General features: G+C 43.6%; 3 protein-coding genes across 5 annotated transcripts in view; 1 reads left to right on the top strand and 2 right to left on the bottom strand.

Moving 5' to 3' along the window:
• The window catches only part of STK4 (serine/threonine kinase 4), a 68,531-nt gene extending 65,110 nt beyond the window's left edge, over positions 1-3,421 (bottom strand). Inside the window, exon 1 of the mRNA XM_083508148.1 lies at positions 3,129-3,421. Within this exon, the coding sequence (XP_083364274.1) occupies positions 3,129-3,154 (26 nt within the window). The 5' untranslated portion in view covers positions 3,155-3,421. The remainder of the gene's footprint in view (positions 1-3,128) is intronic.
• Positions 25-14,195, top strand: TOMM34 (translocase of outer mitochondrial membrane 34). 2 transcript variants are annotated; one of them, XM_083508259.1, is made up of 7 exons: positions 25-2,217; positions 5,985-6,084; positions 8,244-8,396; positions 8,720-8,883; positions 9,676-9,823; positions 11,408-11,534; positions 12,473-14,195. In XM_083508259.1, the coding sequence occupies exons 1-7, from the start codon at positions 2,097-2,099 to the stop codon at positions 12,563-12,565; spliced, it is 906 nt and encodes a 301-aa protein (XP_083364385.1). In that variant the 5' UTR covers positions 25-2,096; the 3' UTR covers positions 12,566-14,195. The 2 variants fall into 2 exon arrangements, with proteins under 2 accessions (XP_083364385.1, XP_083364386.1); XM_083508260.1 differs by having other exon boundaries at positions 342-961.
• The window catches only part of PABPC1L (poly(A) binding protein cytoplasmic 1 like), a 30,357-nt gene continuing 22,589 nt past the window's right edge, over positions 12,612-20,379 (bottom strand). Inside the window, exons 15-17 of one of the 2 annotated variants that reach the window (XM_083508071.1) lie at positions 18,630-18,760; positions 15,669-15,757; positions 12,612-15,417 (exon numbers count right to left, since the gene is read on the bottom strand). In XM_083508071.1, the coding sequence (XP_083364197.1) occupies positions 15,674-15,757; positions 18,630-18,760 (215 nt within the window). In that variant the 3' untranslated portion in view covers positions 12,612-15,417; positions 15,669-15,673. Of the gene's footprint in view, positions 15,418-15,668; positions 15,758-17,032; positions 18,497-18,629; positions 18,761-20,379 lie in introns of those variants that run through there. The other variant, XM_083508070.1, reaches the window with a different exon arrangement.

The raw sequence follows: 20,379 nt of genomic DNA, 5'->3' as shown, positions 1-20,379 counted from the left end.
CCAGCAGGGGGCGGGGCAGGGAGAAAGGGGGCCGCGCGACACCAGGCCACGTGGTTTCGCAGGTCTTGGCGGCAGTTGCCCCCAGGGGGTTTGTTTTTTTAAAAAAATCAATCACGGTGGGAGTGGCTATGTCGCTCCTCGCTGCGCTGCTGCTCCCCGACTCCCCCCTCAGAAGCCAATAAAGAATCACGATGCGTTTTTCCTTATGCCTCTGAAGGAAGGGTTATCGGTCACAATAAATAAAACGTTGAGGTGCTTTCTGAAGTTAAATCTAGCTAAGGAGTAAGCAAGCCCCGTTGAACAAAGCGGGGCTTCTGTAAATAAGATGCTGCTGCAAAATGGCTGCCCAAAATGAGAGAAAATTAGCAGCGTTTCAGGCCCAACGTCATCATCATGTTGTAATTTGTTTCCTTACCTGCCACTGTGTGGGGGAGGTCAAAAGCCAATTTAAATATACAGCCATTAAAAACAGTTAAAACTTTACATGCAGGGGAATAGGGCTTGTCTTACTATATCTCAGGTGCTAAAGGGTACATCTTCAGCACCTGCCTAAAATAGTCCTGTAATGCTGTAAAGACAGGATACAATTTTTTTGCACCCTTACCTGGCGATAAGGCTGTTGGAGCTCCACTCACTCATTTTTTATATATTTTTTCTGAGTTTCAAAAGTTTACAAATTAATACTTATTTTCCAGATACACATTAATTTCACATTTGACTTTGCCTGCATGATTTCCCCTGTAATTTCTAAATGTGCTTCATATTAAAGACATTCTATACTTGTATCTTTTCCACACTGCAATCCACAGCAATCCAATCTGTACTCACTTTTGAGTAGATGCTTGTATACTTTTTTAAAAAAGGATTGTGTCTTAATACACTTATCCTATCTTCACCTGGGTGCAGGTCATATTTATGATCATTACACTTGCTCCTTGCATTTACTCAAAGGAGCCACCAGGTCAGTATCTGGTTCCATTGTATTTTTGCAACAACATAGGTTGAACTAGAGAAATGGGACAGGCACAGCATCGCCCATTTCAGGCAAAAAACATTCCTCTTCTCCCAGGCTATTTGAGCAACCTATGGCCTTTTAAACTGTGTGTGTGTGTGTGATTTTGTTTTTGTTTGTTACTGTTACACATTTTTGTGTTTTTATATTGTAAACTGTCCAGTGATCCCCAAATGAAGGGCAGTAAAGAAATGCAATAAAATGAACTTAAGGACTGGAAGGATTTGGAGTCTCCCGGGTTCTGCTCTCAAATCACTACACAGTAGGACTTAACTTTAAGATTGTACAGCACGACTGCCATCCTAAAGCCACTTTCTAGGAAGGCCCGTTGACTTTAGGATTGATTCCTCAGTAAACATGCGAAGGACTTGGTCTGCCTTTACTCGATAACAAGATTGATCGCGGCATAAACTTCTATTAACTAACAGCAATCATCTCGTGTGAAAATAAAAAGGCCCCCTGCGTTAAATAGAATTTGCTCACAAACGCGGACGGGACTGCAAGGCTTTGCCTCGTATGACTCTCCTGCCCAAGCACTTTTAGTGACTTGCTCCCAACTAGTGAACGTGCGCAAGATTGTAGCCCCATAGCGCAACTGGGCTTGTTGGATTTTGCCGCTTCCAAACTGAAAGGTCATTTGACCGATCTTCATCTTGGAAGGGGGGGGGGGCGCAGTGAACGAAAGCAGACCGATCCTATGCCATTACCGGGGGAAGGAAGGCGCTTGCAGCCGGAGCCTCCGAGGCGCGCTTACTCTGAAGTAAGTCCCACTGAGTTCGACGCAGCTTCCTCCCACGCAAACTTAGAAGCAATTCGCAGCGGACTCAGTCGGGGCTTCCTCCCGAGAAAGCGAACATGTGCTAAAGGGGGCTGCGTCCCGCCCCCTCGCCTAACTTTCGCGCACGGAGAGCAGCCTGCGCTTCTCGCCCTGCCCAGGCGCCCCTGGAGGGAAAAGGAGGAGCCTCTGGCGGACGGCGCCCGCCCCCTTGCTTAATCGAGCGCAGAGGGAGGAGGAAGCTGCAGCCCCGGCTGCTTTCCTTTACGAGTGCCGGCGCCGGCTTCCTCGCACCCCGCGGCCGGCTTCATGGCTCCTGCGTCGCGGATCGCTGACCTGCGGCAGGCGGGCAACGAGCAGTTCCGCAACGGGCAATACAGCCAGGCGGCCGCCCTCTACGGCCGGGCGCTGGAGTTACTGGAAGCAGCAGGTACTGGCGGCGGGCGGCGAAAGCCCTGGCAAGGCCTCAGTTTCCAGGGAAGGCAGTCAGAGAGGGCTGGGGATCCTGGGCTGGGGATCTACAGGACTATAGTGCCCTCCTGCCTTGCACCATAAACTGGTCTCTCTCCCCCCCCCCCCGGTTTGTCTTTAGGCAAGTTATGTGTCTTCCCACCCAACCATCCTCGCCAGCCCAACCCATCCCTTAGTTTTGTGCAGTCTTTTAAGTCTCAAATATCGCCTGCCCCAAATGACTTCTATGGGGTGACTAGATCCAGAATCGTATATGCCGAGTATTAGGATTCAAAGCCATATTCCATCGGCGAATGTTTAACTTGCAAAAAAATGTTCCTTCCCCCCCCCCTGCACTGATGACAACAACCCTGTGCTTTTCTCCTGCTCATGTGTGAATCACTTCCTGATTTGCAGAGTCATTAAGGGCCTTTATAGGGCTTGCCCTTAAAACTTCCCTGCGAAATAGGACTGCACCCATTTTACAGTGGGTTAAATGGAGGCCCGGAGGAAGCCGCCACTAGGAGAGATGGGACCTAAATAGCTCTGTAGGGTTGTGTGAGAGAGATAAGTCTTCGGTTTATTTCTCAGTGTCTAAAGCTCAAGGGATTTTACTAGGGCTGGATAAAACCCTGAGAGATTTTACTCAATTGTAGTATCTAGTTCTAGATGGTGGGGTGGCCTGACTAATAGGTAACTTTGTATATTCTAACCCAGGTGAAGAAATTAATAGTAATGGTGGTTTGGATTTCCCCCATAAAACCATCCTGTGCTGAGGAACATTTTGTATTGTGTCACCAGGTCCCAGATTGAGAACCCTGAAGCATTTGATGCAAAAGTAAGGATACCACTATGTACGTTTGGAGACCGGGAATAGTTTTCAAACCATACCTGATGGCAGAATATAAAAACTCCATCCCATTAGCTGGCTTTGGGAGCTCTGGGCTTCTTTTTCTTAAACCAGCTCTTTAGGTAGAGTAGCGGTGCTTTATGGTCCTCTGGATTAATATGGAACAGCATTCTTTGTCATGCTACATATTCCTGGAATTGGCAGCCCATGGAGTACAAGGCACCCAACGTTGTAGGTTGCAGTGGGCAGATGAGTGGAAGATGTTTAAGTCTTCATAATTGCCCGGTCTTTTTGTTACTGGTAGCCTCTGAAGCTCCTCCACAGCCTTAGACTTATTAGGTCAGCAGGCTGTCTGCTGCAGTAATTGTGTCACAATGAGTAAGTTTGGTTACTAACATAAAAACAGAGCCAGCAGTTGGACAGCTCGTGGGATACACTTTCTGTTTCCTTTCTTCACTTTCTCAGCCTCTGAGCTGTAGACTTTGCTTTCTGTTTCCTTCCTTTCCCTTGCATTCCTAATGGAGTTAAGGTGAGGGACAGAAGTAGATTTAACTGAGTTCTGGCTTTGGCCTTGTCTGCCCCCCCCCCCGCCCTTCCTGCATATATAGTTTTTAACAGTCTCTGTCAGGGCTTTCTTGAACATGAGAAAGGGAAGGACTTCTAGATGGAGGGCAAAAACATCCTGAAATGGGGACACCCTGAAGAGCCTTACACTTGCTGAAGTAATGAAAGGAAGTGGGGCTCTCTGGATTGGTGGGGCCACAGAGAATGGAATAGGAATGTTTTGTTTTGTTTTTAAAAAACTCACTATACTTTCTATAGTCTTTTCTCCATTAGTGTGGACATCACATGGCCTCTGAGAGCTGTATCTGACAGGCTTTCCCCCCCTACTGAGGTACCAATAATAGTTAGAGACATACATGTGATGTCTATCAAGAACACAAAGCACATGTGTGCTTTATTTTTTGGCAGCTTTCCACTTAAAAAAATATACATGATATATATATGGGCAGCAGTTGGATCCCTACTCTCTTGTATTTTAAAGTAACTTTAAAATTGCATATGCATCTATCCTTATTCTAGTTATAGACAGCATACATTGTGTTATTCCACTTCCAATTACAAAGAAATCTGCATTGGAAATGCCTACAGGAACACCCAGAAAGAGGTTTGTGGGCCATAGTTTGACACTAGTAAGCAGTGTAAGATTATAGGGAGCTAACCTTGGTTAGAATGGCTATCTGTCCTACTTTTAGTGCTTCAGCTCTAGCTCTCAGGAGTCAGTTTCCAGATGAAATCCGATGGGTGCCTAGCATGATGGTGTTTAGACATCATCTTTTGAAGATATTCCTGTTTAATAGGTTTTCCCTGGGGTGTAACCCAGCCATTTATGAAACATCAATTTTATATCTGATAGTTTAATTGTGTTCAGAGTTTTTAGGATGGTGTTATTGTTTTAGGGTTTGTTGAATTGATTCATTGTTAGAGCTTGTGTGTCTGTGCTCTGGTTTCACTATGTAAGCCACATTGATGCTGTGAAGTGGTTTATAAACTTGTATAATGATAGCGATACTTTAAAAAGTACAGTCCTCTGTATGGTGTCCTCTGTTTAAAGGGCTTTGCAATCTAAGTCCAGTTTAAAGAATCCGATGAATATTCAGCAGGTGCTTTCGTTGTACTGTTCATAACACCTAAACTTTTTAAATTAGACATTATTTTCATTTATGTCTCCTTGTTCTTAAAAGTGTGTATATACTGATAATATATTTACTGTTTTTGAAGTGTTTTACGGCTACCTAATGACTGTTTTATACCATTTTGTGTAAACCATTTTGATATGCTGCTTAACAAATAAGTAAAAATCTTGCTAAATAATGATTGGAGAGCAGGAGCCTTGAAGTTGTCCCTCAGCATCTAGACAGCAGACTGAACAAGGCACACAGGTTGCCTGTCAGTTTTTCAACAATAAGTTAGATGTATTATATTTGGATTTAAATTACAGTAATTATTTTTCTAAATTTGCACCTGTAGCTGTGAATTAAGCTTATGCCACCTCCTACCCTCTCTTTTGGCAATGCATCTGCTTTCTTTGGCAGTGCCATTGGTTCATCTAGCTTAGTATTCTTTGTGCTGACTGGCTCCAGGGTTTTAGACAAGAGTCTTCCCAGCCCTACCTTGAGATGCCAGGACCTTCTGGAGCCAAAGCATGTGTGTCACTAAGTTATGCTCATCCCCAACTTCAAACCCACCAAGAGCATTGGGTAAATTTGCACCGGTCACACATTGTCAGCCAAACATGCCTCATAGGTCTCCTGTGAGAATAAAATATGCAGTTGGGAGTGTGAGACCATATGCATAGGGAATGGGAGACCATATATACTGCTTTGAGCTCTTTGAAGGTGAGCGTAGAAATGTAGCAAATGAGGATAGAGGACAGCACAAAGATCATGTTCAAATAAGGGATACGGCAGACAATCAGGAATTCTTGTGATCAATATTCTCTTTATAGTGCAATAAAAATGGTAAGAGTGCTGGTTAATGATTGTTTAGTGACTGGTTTAGTGATGTTACTAAGATGTTGCCCCATTCATTAACGTTTTTCCCCAGTTGTGACCTCTGTCCTCACCTCCATCATAGTTACTGGTCTTGAAGCTTTACACAAAGTAACAAGAAGCATCTTGCAGAGGAGGGGGTCCTCCGGATGTTGTACTACATCTTCCATCACCTGTGACCATTGGCTAAGTTGATACAAGTTGTATTCCAATATGTTCTGGAGGACCACATGTTCCCCATCTCTGTTGCAGAAGATGAGGCATCGCCAAATCCCACTATACCCTGCTTAGCACCAGAGGTACTTATGCTTAGAAATCTGACTTAATATTCCCTTTTATATCTAGGGGATGCAAATGCAGAAGAGAGGAGTGTTCTTTTGTCCAATCGTGCTGCCTGCTATTTGAAAGACGGGAACTGTAGTCTCTGCATTAAGGATTGTTCTGAGTAAGTAGTTTCTGTCCTGAGGACAAGAGAATGGAAGTCTAATTTACATATTCCTATAGATTGCTTCCTCTTACCGCTTGATGCCTTTCAGACCCTGGCTACAGAAAGGGCCAACTCAGCCTATTCAGAACCCACTCTCTACAGGTAGGGAATATTAGACAGGGTTGAAGCACAACACACTTTGCCCACAAAGTGGCTGGGGAGAAGAGGGGGACTTGTTCTGTTGTCCCTGCTGGCTGGAAGTAGGATTATCTTCCAGTGTTCATTCCTAAACTTCCCATAACATAGGTGGTGGACAGAAGACTGTTCATGTGACTCTTCCAAACCAGCAGCAGTAACCAGGCATTTCACATCATTGTTGGTTAAATAGTTTTACTCATTTCAATTTAGTTGTGTTCCCCATGTTGTAGGTTTTGAATTTCAAATCTATTTTTGGATAAATAAATTGTTAAGATAAATGAATCAAATAAACAAATGCCCCCTCTACTGCTTGCAGCAAAAAGTTGCTGGTGGAGGGGGGGGGGGAATCACATTCTGCAATCTCTGGATGCTGTAGCTGGCCTATAATCCATTTCTTGTGCTATTTATCTTGCTGTGTTTTCATTTTCTTTCATCTGCTCCTTGCAAACCATTGTCAAGTAAGCAGCAGCATATGGATAGTTTTCAATATATATTTTAAAACAGTGTAGTAGCATCACATGCACATTTAACCTGCACAAATTCAATGACACACAGCTGCAACCACTAGAAAGGAAGTGGTGGCAAGGGCATTGCCTCAAGCGACGGCAGTAGCCTTCCAGGGATGGCTGCAAGTGGAGGGGGAGAGATGGAGGAAGGCAGACAGAGGCCTCGGGCAGAAGAAAAAGGTTGGAATGGAGCTGCAGCTTCTGCCTTCATGTCTCTGTCTGCCTCCCTTCCACCTTCATCTCTCCACCTTCCCCTCTGGTAAGCACAGCCAAGGGAGCTGGGTTGCTGCTATCACCATCGCAATGCTCCTCTGCAGCTGCAGATGTGAGGGAAGGCAGTGGAGACACAGCAAGACTACATGCACCCTCTCAGTGCTGCCACCACATGTGCAAGATTGAGGCAAGACCACAGAGACATGGGGGAGGCCTCTGCATGGGGCTCCCCCACCCCCAAGCTTGCCAGACAGCAGCCACGAAATTTTGGTGGGACACACTTTTGCACTTACAGTACAAGCTATTTCTGGAATGGAACCCCCATGTGTGATGCCGCTGCTATAGACAGCTAGACATAGATAAAGAAAGGGGGAGTGTGTCCAAGATAACATTAATCTTGTTGGGTATTCTCTCTGTGTGAGAATCATTTGTTCTAGAAACAGATAAGAACAGAGAAGTTTTAAGAAGAAGCAGAAGGCTAAGATTGTTTTGTCTATGCAAGGAAGTTTTCTGTGGGAACTGTTCTTTGGTTCTGTGTAACTTGTTGTGAGTCTCTTGCTTGCACCTTGTGGTGAGAGAAGCAGAGAGTGAGTCTTGGACTCTTGTTGGACTCTAAGCATGCCTTGACCATAGCAGTGGTGGGTGTCTGTATATATTTGCTACCAATATGCATTTATGCCTGTCAAGTAAACTTCTACACTTCACTGAATCTTTACGGCATCCCCAAGTGTTTATTGCCTACTGTGTGTACCTTCAACTCCAAAGACATTTCTAAGGAAGGAGCTGCGTTGAGATGTAACTCTGCTAAGTATAGATACTGGCACACATACACAGTGAATGTGATGGCTGGACCCAGTCGTTCTAAACCATCCATCAAAGGTTGATGGATTGATTGAAGAATTCTTATGGAAAATTTCATTGTGAAATGGTGTGACTTGCTCAAATAACTTTTATATGATGGAGAACCTGTGTCCTACAAATGTTGCTTCACTACAACTCCCATTGGCCAGGTTTCCTGGGACAGATTAGAGCTGAAGTCCAGCAACAGCCAGTGAGCCAAGAGTTTCCCATCCCTGCTTCTATAGTATTGTACATTTTATCTGCAGAGCCCAAGAGACACCCAAACTCTTTAGATACTTGAAATTTTGATAAATATGTGCTGTGCGTGTGAACCCTCTTCCGCCAACTGAGTTTGAACATTGTCAATTGTGCTGTTTTATTTATCCAGTAATCTTTTGCTGCCCTTTCTGCTGATTTTAGGGCCCTGGATCTGGTCCCTTTTGGAATCAAGCCCCTGTTGAGGCGCGCAGCAGCCTATGAAGCTCTTGAGAGATATCATTTAGCCTACGTGGACTACAAAACTGTGTTACAGGTTGATATCACTGTACAAGCTGCACATGATGGAGTCAATCGGTAATCCCCTGCTCTGTGTTCAAAATGAATGTACAAAAAAAAATCTAATTTATATTTTAGATCATTCTTGCTCCTTTCAAATTAGGTTTGTTTATGTGCCTCTAGATAGCGGGTTCTATGTTGTTCCAGAACAGTTTGATGTTGTTTAAGATGCAGCCCACCTTTGTTAAAATAAGCATAGATCTTGTCTATATTCCAGGCAACCAGATCTAGGAATGGAACTTCTGTGCTTTAGAGGTGTATAAATCATAAGAGCTAGCTATCTGTTTATGGGAAGGTGACCGTGTCAAACAATGGCTAAACTAATAACTGTCCTCTTCCAGAATGACCAAAGCCTTACTGGAGAAAGATGGTCTTCAGTGGCGGCAGAAGCTTCCACCCATCCCATCTGTTCCAGTTTCTGCTCAGAGACGGTGGGAGCCCCCACCTGGAAGCCAAGAAGCTACTACAAGAAGCAATGAAAACACTATTGCAGGAACAAAGCAAGGTGGGTAGTTCTTTTGCTTTAGGGATGAGAATGAGGGACAGAGCACATAGTGCCTCAACTAACTCATCCAAATTCCAACTGGCATTCTCTTTCTGATAACTCTAGGCAGTTTAGAGAAACCACCTGGAATCTGAGGTGGGAACAGGGGCTTAGGGACACTTTAACAACTTCATCTGCAGAATGTGTGACCACCAAACTGAACACAGCCCATCAGTCAAGCATTGTGGCTTGCCATGTGCTTCATACCCACCCAGCCACCCTTTCTAGTTCTCTTGTCTCAGCAATAAAAACCAGACTTTTCAAAACTTAACAGATGCTCTCCATAACTTCCCTGCTGTGCTACATTTAGCTTGCTGCATCACAAGCAGCCCAGACCTGATCAAAGTACAGTTTCATTTGTGTATATACCTCAATTTCCATGTATTTGATAAGAATATGCTTCTATTATATGTTTCCTGTTCCCATTGTCAGCTCCGTAGAGCTGGTACTGCAGCACAGTCTTTTTCTCCAGCACTTTTTTTTCACGGACCCACAGAGATTTGCTGGAACTACTACCTAACACAAAAGGCTAGCTGTTTGTGTTGGCATTGAGTAGCTATTAAATTTGTGTCCTTGATGAGCAGTCTTCAAAAGGAGCTTTTAACAAGTATATCCTAACGTAATAATTTGTCTTTCGGTTGTTATAGTTCCACCCTCTGAAACATCAAGGACTGAATTTTTATTTGTGGTATTGGCCCTCTGTCATAGCTGCTTTCAGGGTTACACTGTGTTTTTTCTTGAAATGAATTTCAGTGCCTACTGCTGCCACAATGGATCGAGCAAATGTGTTGAAGCTAGAAGGAAATGAGCTTGTAAAGAAGGGAAACTATAAAAAAGCTGTTGAGAAGTACACAGAAAGCTTAAAACTCCATAAGCTGGAAGGTGCAACGTACACTAACAGGTAAAGCTAATGTAACTATCTGACAGGTGCAGGTATACACCCTCAAATTACACTGTAGCACATTGTATCAGAAACTATTTTGACTGCCAGTCCTAAAACTGTAATGTGGGTGGAAGATAATGGCTGCATTTGCACATAAAATGCCAAAAATGCACAATTTAAAGTTGGCTTCATATTCTGGCTTGTTTTGAAGCCGTTAACAATAGTTTCTGGGTTGCAAGAAACAGGGAGCTATAGCTTAGTGCTGAATCCTGACTTCTGCTGCGGTTCATGCAAAGGGAAGGGGGGGAAGTGGCAGAAAAGGGACTGCCTGCAGGTGCTCATCACTCTCATATATCTTAGGTTATTAAGACAGGATTCTGGTTTAGGGTTGTATGCAAATATGGTCAATAGGGATGCTTTGGGGTTGTGACATTTTTACTCAAGTGCAACATACACTTGCATGTCCTGCTTCCCTCCTATACTCCCATACTGCCCTATACCCATAGATCTCAGGGCAGTTCACAATATAATCTGCTTTGATGGGGCCAGTCAGAGTCTCTGAGAACAGAAACAGGAAGAGCTCTCCCTTACTACTAATTCTGGAATTATCAATCTCTCTGTGCTCCTAAAAAGGCCAACACCTGATTCATGCAGCTCATGGAGGCTAGGTTTGAATAAGCCAACAGTAGGTTGGGAGCCATACTTGTAGGCGCCATGAGAGAGTTTGCAAAGGGGCCATTGGGGGAGACAATAGATAGATGGAAAGTTATTGGACACTCCAGGATCCAGTGTTTGCTAACAGCCTGGATGCACAAGTACAAGTCATCCTCATGAAGCCTAGTTCTTTTGGCTGATATGTTCCTGTGGGCTCTGTTTGCGTTAAAGGTGTTAAGGGTACCTGGGTAGAGTCCTTTCCTCCCAAATGGTTTAGTTACGTTCTGTAATCATAGTATACACAAATTATGCTCTGTATATACCGCTACTCTATAGGAGCACATCGTTTTACTATGTGCATAATTCAGCTTCCTGAAAATACCAGCTTCCACATATTTTTAGCTCCAGCCTCTTTAAAGGTCTACTTGAAAGTTTGGGGGACGACGACCTGTTGACAGAAGCTAGAAATGTGGCTATGCAAAATGATGATTCTAATTGATCAAGGTGCAAATGGCTGCAGTCACATTGGTTTATTGCAGAAAGCAATTGGTTTATGAGCAGAAAGCCACTGCATTTAGAAGCAGGAGAAGATGATTATAATGATATTGATGCTGATGATGCTTGCAGTCTAGCTCATTCAGGAAAACTGCAGTCATGACAGTTTTTGGGTGGGGTGTGAAAAGCAAGCTTTTTAGAAGTGCATTGTTACAACTTAATCATGGTTGAGTTGATGATGTTGGACTTGACAATTGTATTGGCAATATTCATTCATTCTACTTATCAAGAGCAATCATTCTATGAGAGAAGCCAATGTGTCTCAAAATAAAAATTGAGCATTTGAACACCTACCCCCAGCACCCTTTATTAGGTGTATGAGTTCATTCCAAATGCAGGATTTCCATAGCAGTTGTTTCCAATGACTGTTATATTTCCTTGCATACATTGTAGGGCTCTTTGCTACCTGAATATGAAGCAGTACAAGGAAGCAATTCAGGATTGCTCAGAAGCACTTAAGATGGACCCAAAGAATGTCAAAGCATTTTACAGACGAGCACAAGCATATAAAGAGCTCAAGGTAAGGAACTTCCTATAATTTTGGGTCACTGAGTTACAGTATGGGAAGTGCTTATTTTCAAGCAGATATGTAGCTTTTTCTCCAGTTCCACCCCATTTGCTCCAGAGCAGGGCTGGGGAACCTTTCTGGCTCCAGTGGCTAGATCTTCATCAATCACACCATGTCATTGTGACATCACATGATTGGTGGGTAGCTCCACCTACCTCTCAAAATCCCTTGCATCTGGTTTCCAAGTGCTTTACAGCCAGCTGGATGTTGGCTGCTTGGGAACCCACATTGGTTTTAAAGCCCTTTGCAAACGTTCCTTTAAGCAAATGGGTGGTGAGACAGACTCCTTTCTCCCACTTGCTTAGAGAAGCAGCACAGAGCTGCTTCAGATAATGTTTTGCAAATTCTTCTCTTGATGAACAGGGATTAAATCCTGCTGCCTTGGCTTTGTGATCCTGTTCACTGCCAAGAACAGGGTTTGCAGCCAATGCAAGATTAAACTTTTCCCATCAGCTGATGTCAGTGGACCCCCAGGTGGGCCAAATTTGCTGGCAGGTTAGAAGTTTCTGTCTTCCCATTCTAGAGGTGTGTAAAGGAGTTGACATCTGGAAGGTGGCTGCTTTGGGGCAACAGCTGAAGGCAGGCTCCTCAGGATATTGGGATCATCAAGGAGGCGGGGGGAATTGAGAGCATCCCAAAAAGTAATCAAAAGCATTTGTTTACTAAAGTCAACAATAAATTCAGGGAGTTGTTGGTGCCCATATGCTGCAAAGGATACCAGGTAGTGTTATAGACCATGAGATAGAGGATGGGGTTGTAGAAGTGGCAGTGCTGCCGAATGCACTAAATTCCAAAGATTTTTATTAAATGTAGGGGTGCCACTTTTTGCTTTCTCGGGAGCACCCTTATTTTTCTCCTGCCAAATATCTACATGTTTTCTTTACTTCCAGGACTACAGATCTAGTAAAGCAGATATCAACAGCCTCTTGAAAATTGAACCAAAGAACAGTGCTGCTCAGAAACTACTGCAAGAATTAAAATAACTCTTAAGAGAGGCTAAAGGCAACACCATACTCTTCTGAAGATACGTTTCCTGTTTTGTTTTGTTTTTTTTAAAAAGTGATCACAGGGACCAGCCTGAATGCAGAGCCAGATGCAAAATTCACCTTTCAGACCTGTTGGCATCTTTCTGGTTCCTTGCTTTATCAGAGTTATTTGTTCTTCCTATAAAGGCTTCCAAAAGTTCAGTGTGACCTTCTGAGAGTCACAACTTCCTAATAGAATTTCCAGAGTGGTAGCTGTACTGCAAGCCCCTTATTCTAGCAAAATTTACCTTAACTCACTGAGAAAGAGATTATAGCAGACAGGGCAGCACTTAACTGATATTTTTTGGTAGGTGGGTGTGTTTTGCAGAGCGAAGAACTGCAAGCCTCTGGTTGTAGCTGCTTATCCATGTAGGTAGCAGCACAATTGCAAGCTAAAGGCTTGGACTGACACAGTGGCTGACGGATGTATGTTTTTCAAAAGTAGTCTCTGCTTTGCCTTAACTTTTGTGCACTAGGCTCCAGTTGAGCGTTCTGGTCTTCGAAATGTTCTTTAGAAATCTAATGCTGCTTTTATCCTTTACCAAAGAGTCTGGTATGTCGTGCTGCTCTTATGCTGTGTATACCTTTTGCAGACTTGCGTTCTTTGTTAGATTAGGCTGCTTCATTTATGCTTAGCTTGATTGCCTGTTATGTTTTTTACACGTCTATTACTTTATGATGACACTCCCTCCTCTGATATATGTTTGAAAGTAGTTATAGGTTAAACATTCAGCTGGGGGTGAGGGCAGGAAGCCCAGAAAGTAGACCGGCATAGCCAATTTTCCTGCTTCATATAGAAAGAACATGCCCTGAAGAGTAGAGCAATCTGCATGTACATAAACTTTTTGCCTACCTTCCTGCTCATAGACCTCCTTATGAATAGCGGCTGATAAAACTGATGTTGCTTCTAGCACTCCAGATAAGGTACCCATCTGGTAGAATGTTTCTTACTACGAAGAATCCCTCTGCAGAGTGACCTGTGCCCCCCTATTATCCCTGACCAGGGTAGACAGGAGTTGAGAGTGCAACATTTGAGTGCCACCACTTCCCCAGCTCTGTAGCAGATAATGAAATGGCAGGTGCCTTCTCCATCACCTGCTTTTCTACATTTTTTAAAAATAGAAGGGTACTTATTGCAAGAGGCTTCACCTGCATTCTGAGAGTGTCCAGGCAGCGGTTTATTAGCTCTTCTGCTCTTTGTGAAAACTAGGCTCAAAATTCCATAGCCAAGAAATCTCTGTAGCTTCTTTTGAGCCTGCCCTCCAGAGCAAGCTTTGCAGTTAGTCCCTCAACCTTGTAATAGTGAGAAGATCCAAGACAATCCCCATTTTCTTTTGCCTTAGAGCTCATGCCTTTTTAAAGTTGGAGGGGGTAGAGTTTTGCATATAGTCTCTTTAACACAGCCATGCACAGAGCAGGCTAGGCACCAAATACCCTAGAGGGAACCATTACTGTTAATGTTGCACTGTTCAGCAGAGTCTAGTAACAGCCGCCTCTCGCATCCATCTGGAAATATTGAGGGAAGAAAACTAAAATCAGCCTATGCTTCTGGTGTTTTGAACTTTTAAATAAATGTTTGGTTGCGCAACTTGTAGTTGTCAAACGGAAATTAATTGTGTCCACTTTGCAGCATAGGGCTAACTGCAAGTGCCTGCTTGTGACCCCCTCTCTGGGCTCCTGGGACAATTTAACTAAATCCAAGTTATAAAGGAGAACAGTCATATATTAATGTGCTACCAGGATGTGAAGTTTATAAGGCATGTGTTGAACAAGTCAAAGTTTCTTTCCCAGCTCAAAGGTAACAGTACATATAAATATTTCAATTTCTACAAAATGCACACGTGGCTGTTGAAAAAAGGATATGTGCATGACACAGTGCAGAAGAAAAGTGTTTTTAAGGAGAGGAGGAATTCATTTCTCGCATCTCTATAAGAGTTATTTAAAAATGCAATTCAAAAACCCCTTCTACATGTGTCAAGTACGAGAACCAGTTGGTTTTCTTTAAAACAAACGAGCTCACAATGGTTTGTCCCAGTAATTTTGGCAGCCCATAGATCTATGCAACTGAGCAGAGTGGTTGTTAGTGCCATGTTAGACAGTGAACACTGACACAAGACTTGGTGATAAAGGAAATGACACTTCATTTCCTTTATCATGTCAACAGCAGCACGAACAAATAAAATAGTGCCACAGAGCCCAGTGGTGGTTGAAGCTTAAGGCTCCTTAAAAATGACCAGCTTCGATAAATTAACACAATGTGGGAACCAATTTGTTCCACATCATTCTCACAACATATACTTCCCATACAAGCAGTTACTAGAAAAGCACCTGTGAAAATACTCCTTAAAGTGTGAATACAATGTTAGTGGGAAAAGAAGCTGCAACGACTCTTAAGTGCACAAAAGAAAGTGATTCAAAAAAGGCTAGATTTTTGCACTAATATTTATATACATATACCCCCCCCAAAAAAAATACCAGTAAATAGTTGGACAGAATATATATTAACCACCTGTGCCTTGGGACTGCAAACGCATATGTTAAATGGAGAAACTCTAAATTAGAATGCACAGAGAAGTTTCATGTCGCCATCCTGACTGTAATGGGAAGAGGAGCTCAGTTTGCCCATTGATAATCCACTGGTTGTGCCTACAGTAGTTCGGGACCACGGCTGGGCACTGAGTCTGAGTGAGATCCAGACCACGTGCAGCAAATTTATGGTAACAATGAAGCTGCTGCACAAGCAGTGTAGACATGACGGTTGCAGCAACAGGCAAAGTCGAAGCAGTCATTTGATCAGTACCAATCGGATCCTAAAAAGGAGGGAAGCAGAAAGTTTCAGCTTCACACATGCAACTGCAACACTTTCCTACTTGTCCCTCACCTTGCCAAGCAGATGACATTGTATGAATAGGTCCTTCTGTGTTAGTTCTCAGCATGGAACCATGTCTTTGCATCAGGTCCCCAATGCAATGCTTGGGCCTGCTCTCCTTCCCTCCCGCTTACATATTTTGGCCAAAACCAAGTTTCTCCCTTGATTGCTGTGCACTCCTTACCAACCCACCTTGGTCACTGAAGAAATGCTGCTGAGTTGCTCTTGTGGGATGCTTCAGAGATCTGGTGCACTTGCAGTACAGCAACAGCTTCCTCAATCTAACAAAAGCAAAGCCCAGGAGCAGACAGTCATTTATTACAGCCAGTTGTACTGAGATAGACTCGGCAAATCAACATGGAGGCCCTTTAACAATCCTAGGTGCATTACTCTTCCCTGAAAAGCAGAAGTGGAATGCCTGTGGCCTGTCAGATGTTGCAGGACTACGACTCCCATTATCCTTGGCCCCGGGCCATGCTGGTGGCTGAGTCAGCTGGAGAATTGGAGTTCAGCAAAATCTGGACAGCCATAGGCTCTCCATCCAAAGCAATTGATATGCATGGTGTGTTAAAGCCACTTGGCTGCTTTAGGATCTAAAGAATCGCACACACTGAGGTCCAAGCCTCTGAAGGAAACTTCACTCATTTTTTTCTCTGTAGGTACATTCAGACAATTAAGACTGCCATTTTGGAGTGCCAAAGTCTTTCTGGGCTTTGTCTTAACAGATCAAGGGAGATTCGTGCAGCAAGACTTGTATTCTTTTCATTTCTGATTCTTCATTGCCCATTGGCTCCATCTTCGTGTGGTTCCAAGGCTGACTTTGCAAGCTCATTTTTCTGAACAATCTTACTGTAGAAGTTCCTTGAGTCAAGGAATAGTAACAAATTTCATGCAGAGCCACCGAAAAGGCCCTCTTTCATTGGAACTAGTTGGCACCCAAAATTGCAGTATGCAGGCTTTGGAAATACAGAGAACTCTTCATCACACCAATGTGGAAGGTAGGGGAGAGAAGAGAAATAGCTATCTCTGAGCCAGGTCTGGCCAAAGATGTTTTGCAGCCTGAAACAGAAAAGCAAGTGGCATCCCGCCCACCCCAACTTCAGACAAATAATACCATGGCCTGTCATGGGATTTTCAGCGTCAGAAGCACCTCCTGATAGTAAAAAATAACAAATTTGGCAATTAGCAATTTGCTGCCTTTTCATGACATACCCAAAACCAGTCTAAGGTAGCCATCTGAGGACTAAGAAGCTCAGTTTCTTTTCCCAAGTGAAAAATTGCACAGAAGGAAAAGTGTTCTTGCAAACAATAAGGCTAAAACCAACCTGTGAGCTACAGTAGTTCTTATTCTTATTCTTAAACTTTTTTGCCACCCTTCACCTGTAGATCTCAGGGCAGTTTACAACATAAAAATACAAGACAGAAAAAACCAAAATACATAATAAAAACGAGCAAAAACAAACCAATAACCCACCCTCCCCCTCAAGCAAGTAGCTTGCCAGACCCACTCTCTGACACAGATACATTAACGCAGTTACGCTTTTCAAAAAAACAACTTTCTCAACTGCCTTAATGTGCATTAAATGGTTTCTTGAAAACTTCCTACCGAATCTGAAAGCAGTTAATAACACCCTCCCAACCCTCCAGTTATACATGCTCTCAAAGGGTGATTTAATTTTTCATCTCAGCCTTCACCCCCCCCCCCCGTTCTGTTTTTAATGCCAACATTATCCAAGCATACTCTCCATGTCTTCAGTTTGTTGTAATGCATAATGTTCTTATGAAATGCATGGAGGACTTACTAGCAGTTGTTGGCATCAGGTCTGTCTCAAGAGCCAATGGAGTGTGTCTTTGGGGTGAAGTCACACTGCTGCATTAGCAGCACAGAAGTGACCTCCCAGGGGCGCTAAACCTGGGTAGTGCGTATGGAGGTCCTGGGCTGCCCAGACGACAAGACCCCCCTCTCGACCTCACTGATGTGGTCCAAAGTAATGCAGAGAAATACGCTTGGCACCAGCTTGGCTGCAGGAGTTGCCGGAAGGAGGTGTACAAGGCACCATCCAACAGTCTTAGGGACCCCACTCCAAATTTGTGTAGTTTATTCCTTAGAGTTTTCTTCTCCTGAAGACACCCCACATGGCAATGAAGGTTAAGGATAGAGAGTTTTGCTTCTCCTAGATGGGCTACCTTCCCAGGTTGACAAGCCCCACCTGCCACTGGATTTACTAGTAGGAAGGCTACATTCATTTTAGCCTCCACATTTCAGAGGTCATATGAGAGGAACAGTATGCCTGGCTTCTGGGTGGCCATCACTATGGGAAAACAGTATTTTGGACCAGATGGACCATTTGCCTGATCCAGGAAGGATCTCCTTATTATTCATGCATCGAAAGCCTATGCAGCTGAAACGCTACCTGCTTAAAAATAGCTCCTCTAGCATTGAGAATGGAATGGCTCATAACATGGTGGTCATTCAAAGGGCTGCAGATGCAGTCTTTGCAAACCAGCCAAAACTAGGAGAAACCACTGCACACACACACACACACACAGAGAGAGAGAGAGAGCGCGCACATTATGTCAAAAGAGACATTAAGGATGTGTCATGTGATCTTTTCTGTTTTCTCCTCTAACTAGTCAGGACATACCATTACAGTGAATTGCCACTTTAAATGTAAAAAAGTAGCTTTTAATCTCAGCAAGGAAATGTGCTTCCGTGTGGGATACATACACCACATTTGCTCAAAGTGCAAATGCAACAGGAATAATTAGAACACACAAACATGTACAAACCAGGTGAGAAATGGACTTAGCTGGGGATGGCAGAAAGGGAAAAAGCAACAGTGTGAAGGCTTGTAGTCAGAGCTGAAGTCTTTTTGCTATCAGTTATCCCACCAGGGTTTCAAAATCTCCCGGCCCTTAGGGATCATTTCAGTTCCCCAATAGTCTCCTGCTCCATCACCTACTTCTGGGGGGGAAAACAGCCCCACTCCAAGCTCTGTAAAAGAGAAACCCTTCGTATTCTGAAGGTATGCATATCATAAACTTTACAGATAAACAAAACTCAAATCAGCACAATATATTTTAGTTGCAAAATTTGGGGCTTTGCAATGGCAGAGTTAGCAGTTTTTATTTTATAGCATGAAATTCCAGTACCTTAGAGTGGAGGGATTCAGGAGACTCCAGCATCAGCAGCAACTCAGAGTTATCTATCTCCAGCAGCATACCTGTGATCTTCCCAGCCATGGAGGGGTGTAATGAGTGAATCAGAGGGTAGAGGCGTTCACCTGTGCACAGGCAAAAGGGACAGAAGCATGCATCATTCAGAGTGGGAAAACCCCATGGAGCTGGCCCTATTGCATTTTTTAAGCTTAGGGGTAATAGCGGCCCAGGAGGAACATTGGGGGGTGGGGATGCTTCAGTTCTCACATGAAAAACCATTTTAAAAAGTTCTGGTGAGGCCCAGAATTGCAAGAGAGAGCAGCCAGAAGAGGTAAACAAATTGTACACAGATATCCAAAGAATAAAGCACTTGAAAAGATTGCAGGAATTTAACTGGATGTATAAGGATACTAACATCCATTGCCATCTAGCAGGTACCCCCCCCCCCAAAAGGAAATGTCTACCAGGAAGGACTGTCTTAAAGGAAAGCAAATTCAAATACACCTCTTTATTATCCTCCCTGTTTTCAAGCTGCTGCCACTGCAGGCATTGTAAAAGACTTTCTCCTTAAATGACTGCACACAGGCCTGGCCCTACCATTAAGCAGTGTGCGGCCTCTGCTTCAGGCGGCAAACACTGGAGGGGCATGGAGTAGCAACAAGGTAGTGAAAGAGAGCTCTATGGGGCACATAGCCTGCTCTTCACCCTCTAAGCTAATCTGCTGCCCTCAGGTCCGGTGGACATTGCACCCATTGTTGACACTGGGATTTGACTGCCCGTTCAAGTCAGACTTAATACATTTTTTTTCTTTTAAGCACTACACATTTGCATAGGCAACTCCACAGCCCTATACACACGTCAATAATTTGGCTGTGCAAACAAAAAGCAGAGAGGAGGGCATCTTCATGTGACAGGGAATGCTCAGCTTGTGTAAGGTCACTGCACAAACCGCCGCTTGGAGAAACAGCAATGCGTCATTGTGGAGAAATAGCAGCTTGGCGCCAATGGGAGTTGTCCCACCCCCCCAAAAAAACTCTAATTGTATTGCAAGGGGTATGATTTTTGCAGAGCTGGATAAATTATTTGCCCGTGTAATGTGGACCTGTTGAGAACCAGGATTTCTCCTGCTTATTATTTAAACGAAACAGAACAAATGCCAAATAAGATTGGCAGTGATGCATTTAATAATAATAATAATAATAATAATATAATTTATTATTTATACCCCGCCCATCTGGCTGAGTTTCCCCAGCCACTCTGGGCAGCTTCCAATCGAGTGTTAAAAACAATGCAGCATTAAATATTAAAAACTTCCCTAAACAGGGAACTGCGTACAGTTAAATTCCCGGTCCACAGCATTGTTTTTTAAAACTGCAGATTGAAATGGGAAATGATGGATTTTTTGAACATGGGAGAAAGTGAGAGAGACCAGAAACAGAATGACCTAATTCCAGCACTCTGTACTCAAGCCATGCTTCACACTGGCCAGTTTGGCCTTTTTTGTTGCAACTGAGCAAGGAGTAAGATTTACCTTTCAGGAATGAGAGAGAGAGAGAGAGAGAGAACATGGAAATAAACTCCTTCAACCCATCACCACTGTAACCATTCTTTGTGAGGAAAGTATATACTGAAGAGCAGGAGTTTCTGCTTGCACAGTGAGGTGCTGTGTGCTTTAAAAAGGAAAATCTCCCCAGGAAAAGTAGCATCATTTTCCTAAAGTACACCATAAAGAAGGCTGATCGCC

Source organism: Podarcis liolepis, assembly GCF_965112155.1.
Source record: "Podarcis liolepis genome assembly, chromosome: 6".
Classification (NCBI taxonomy): domain Eukaryota; kingdom Metazoa; phylum Chordata; class Lepidosauria; order Squamata; family Lacertidae; genus Podarcis; species Podarcis liolepis.
This window is presented reverse-complemented; position numbering and strand designations above follow the sequence as displayed.

Excerpts from the sequence above, each read along its gene's own strand:
- TOMM34 (XM_083508259.1), top strand. The coding sequence starts at position 2,097 with ATGGCTCCTGCGTCGCGGATCGCTGACCTGCGGCAGGCGGGCAACGAG. Across the intron at positions 2,218-5,984 it reads GGAGTTACTGGAAGCAGCAG|GGGATGCAAATGCAGAAGAG; the intron begins GTACTGGCGGCG and ends TTTTATATCTAG. Across the intron at positions 8,397-8,719 it reads GCACATGATGGAGTCAATCG|AATGACCAAAGCCTTACTGG; the intron begins GTAATCCCCTGC and ends GTCCTCTTCCAG.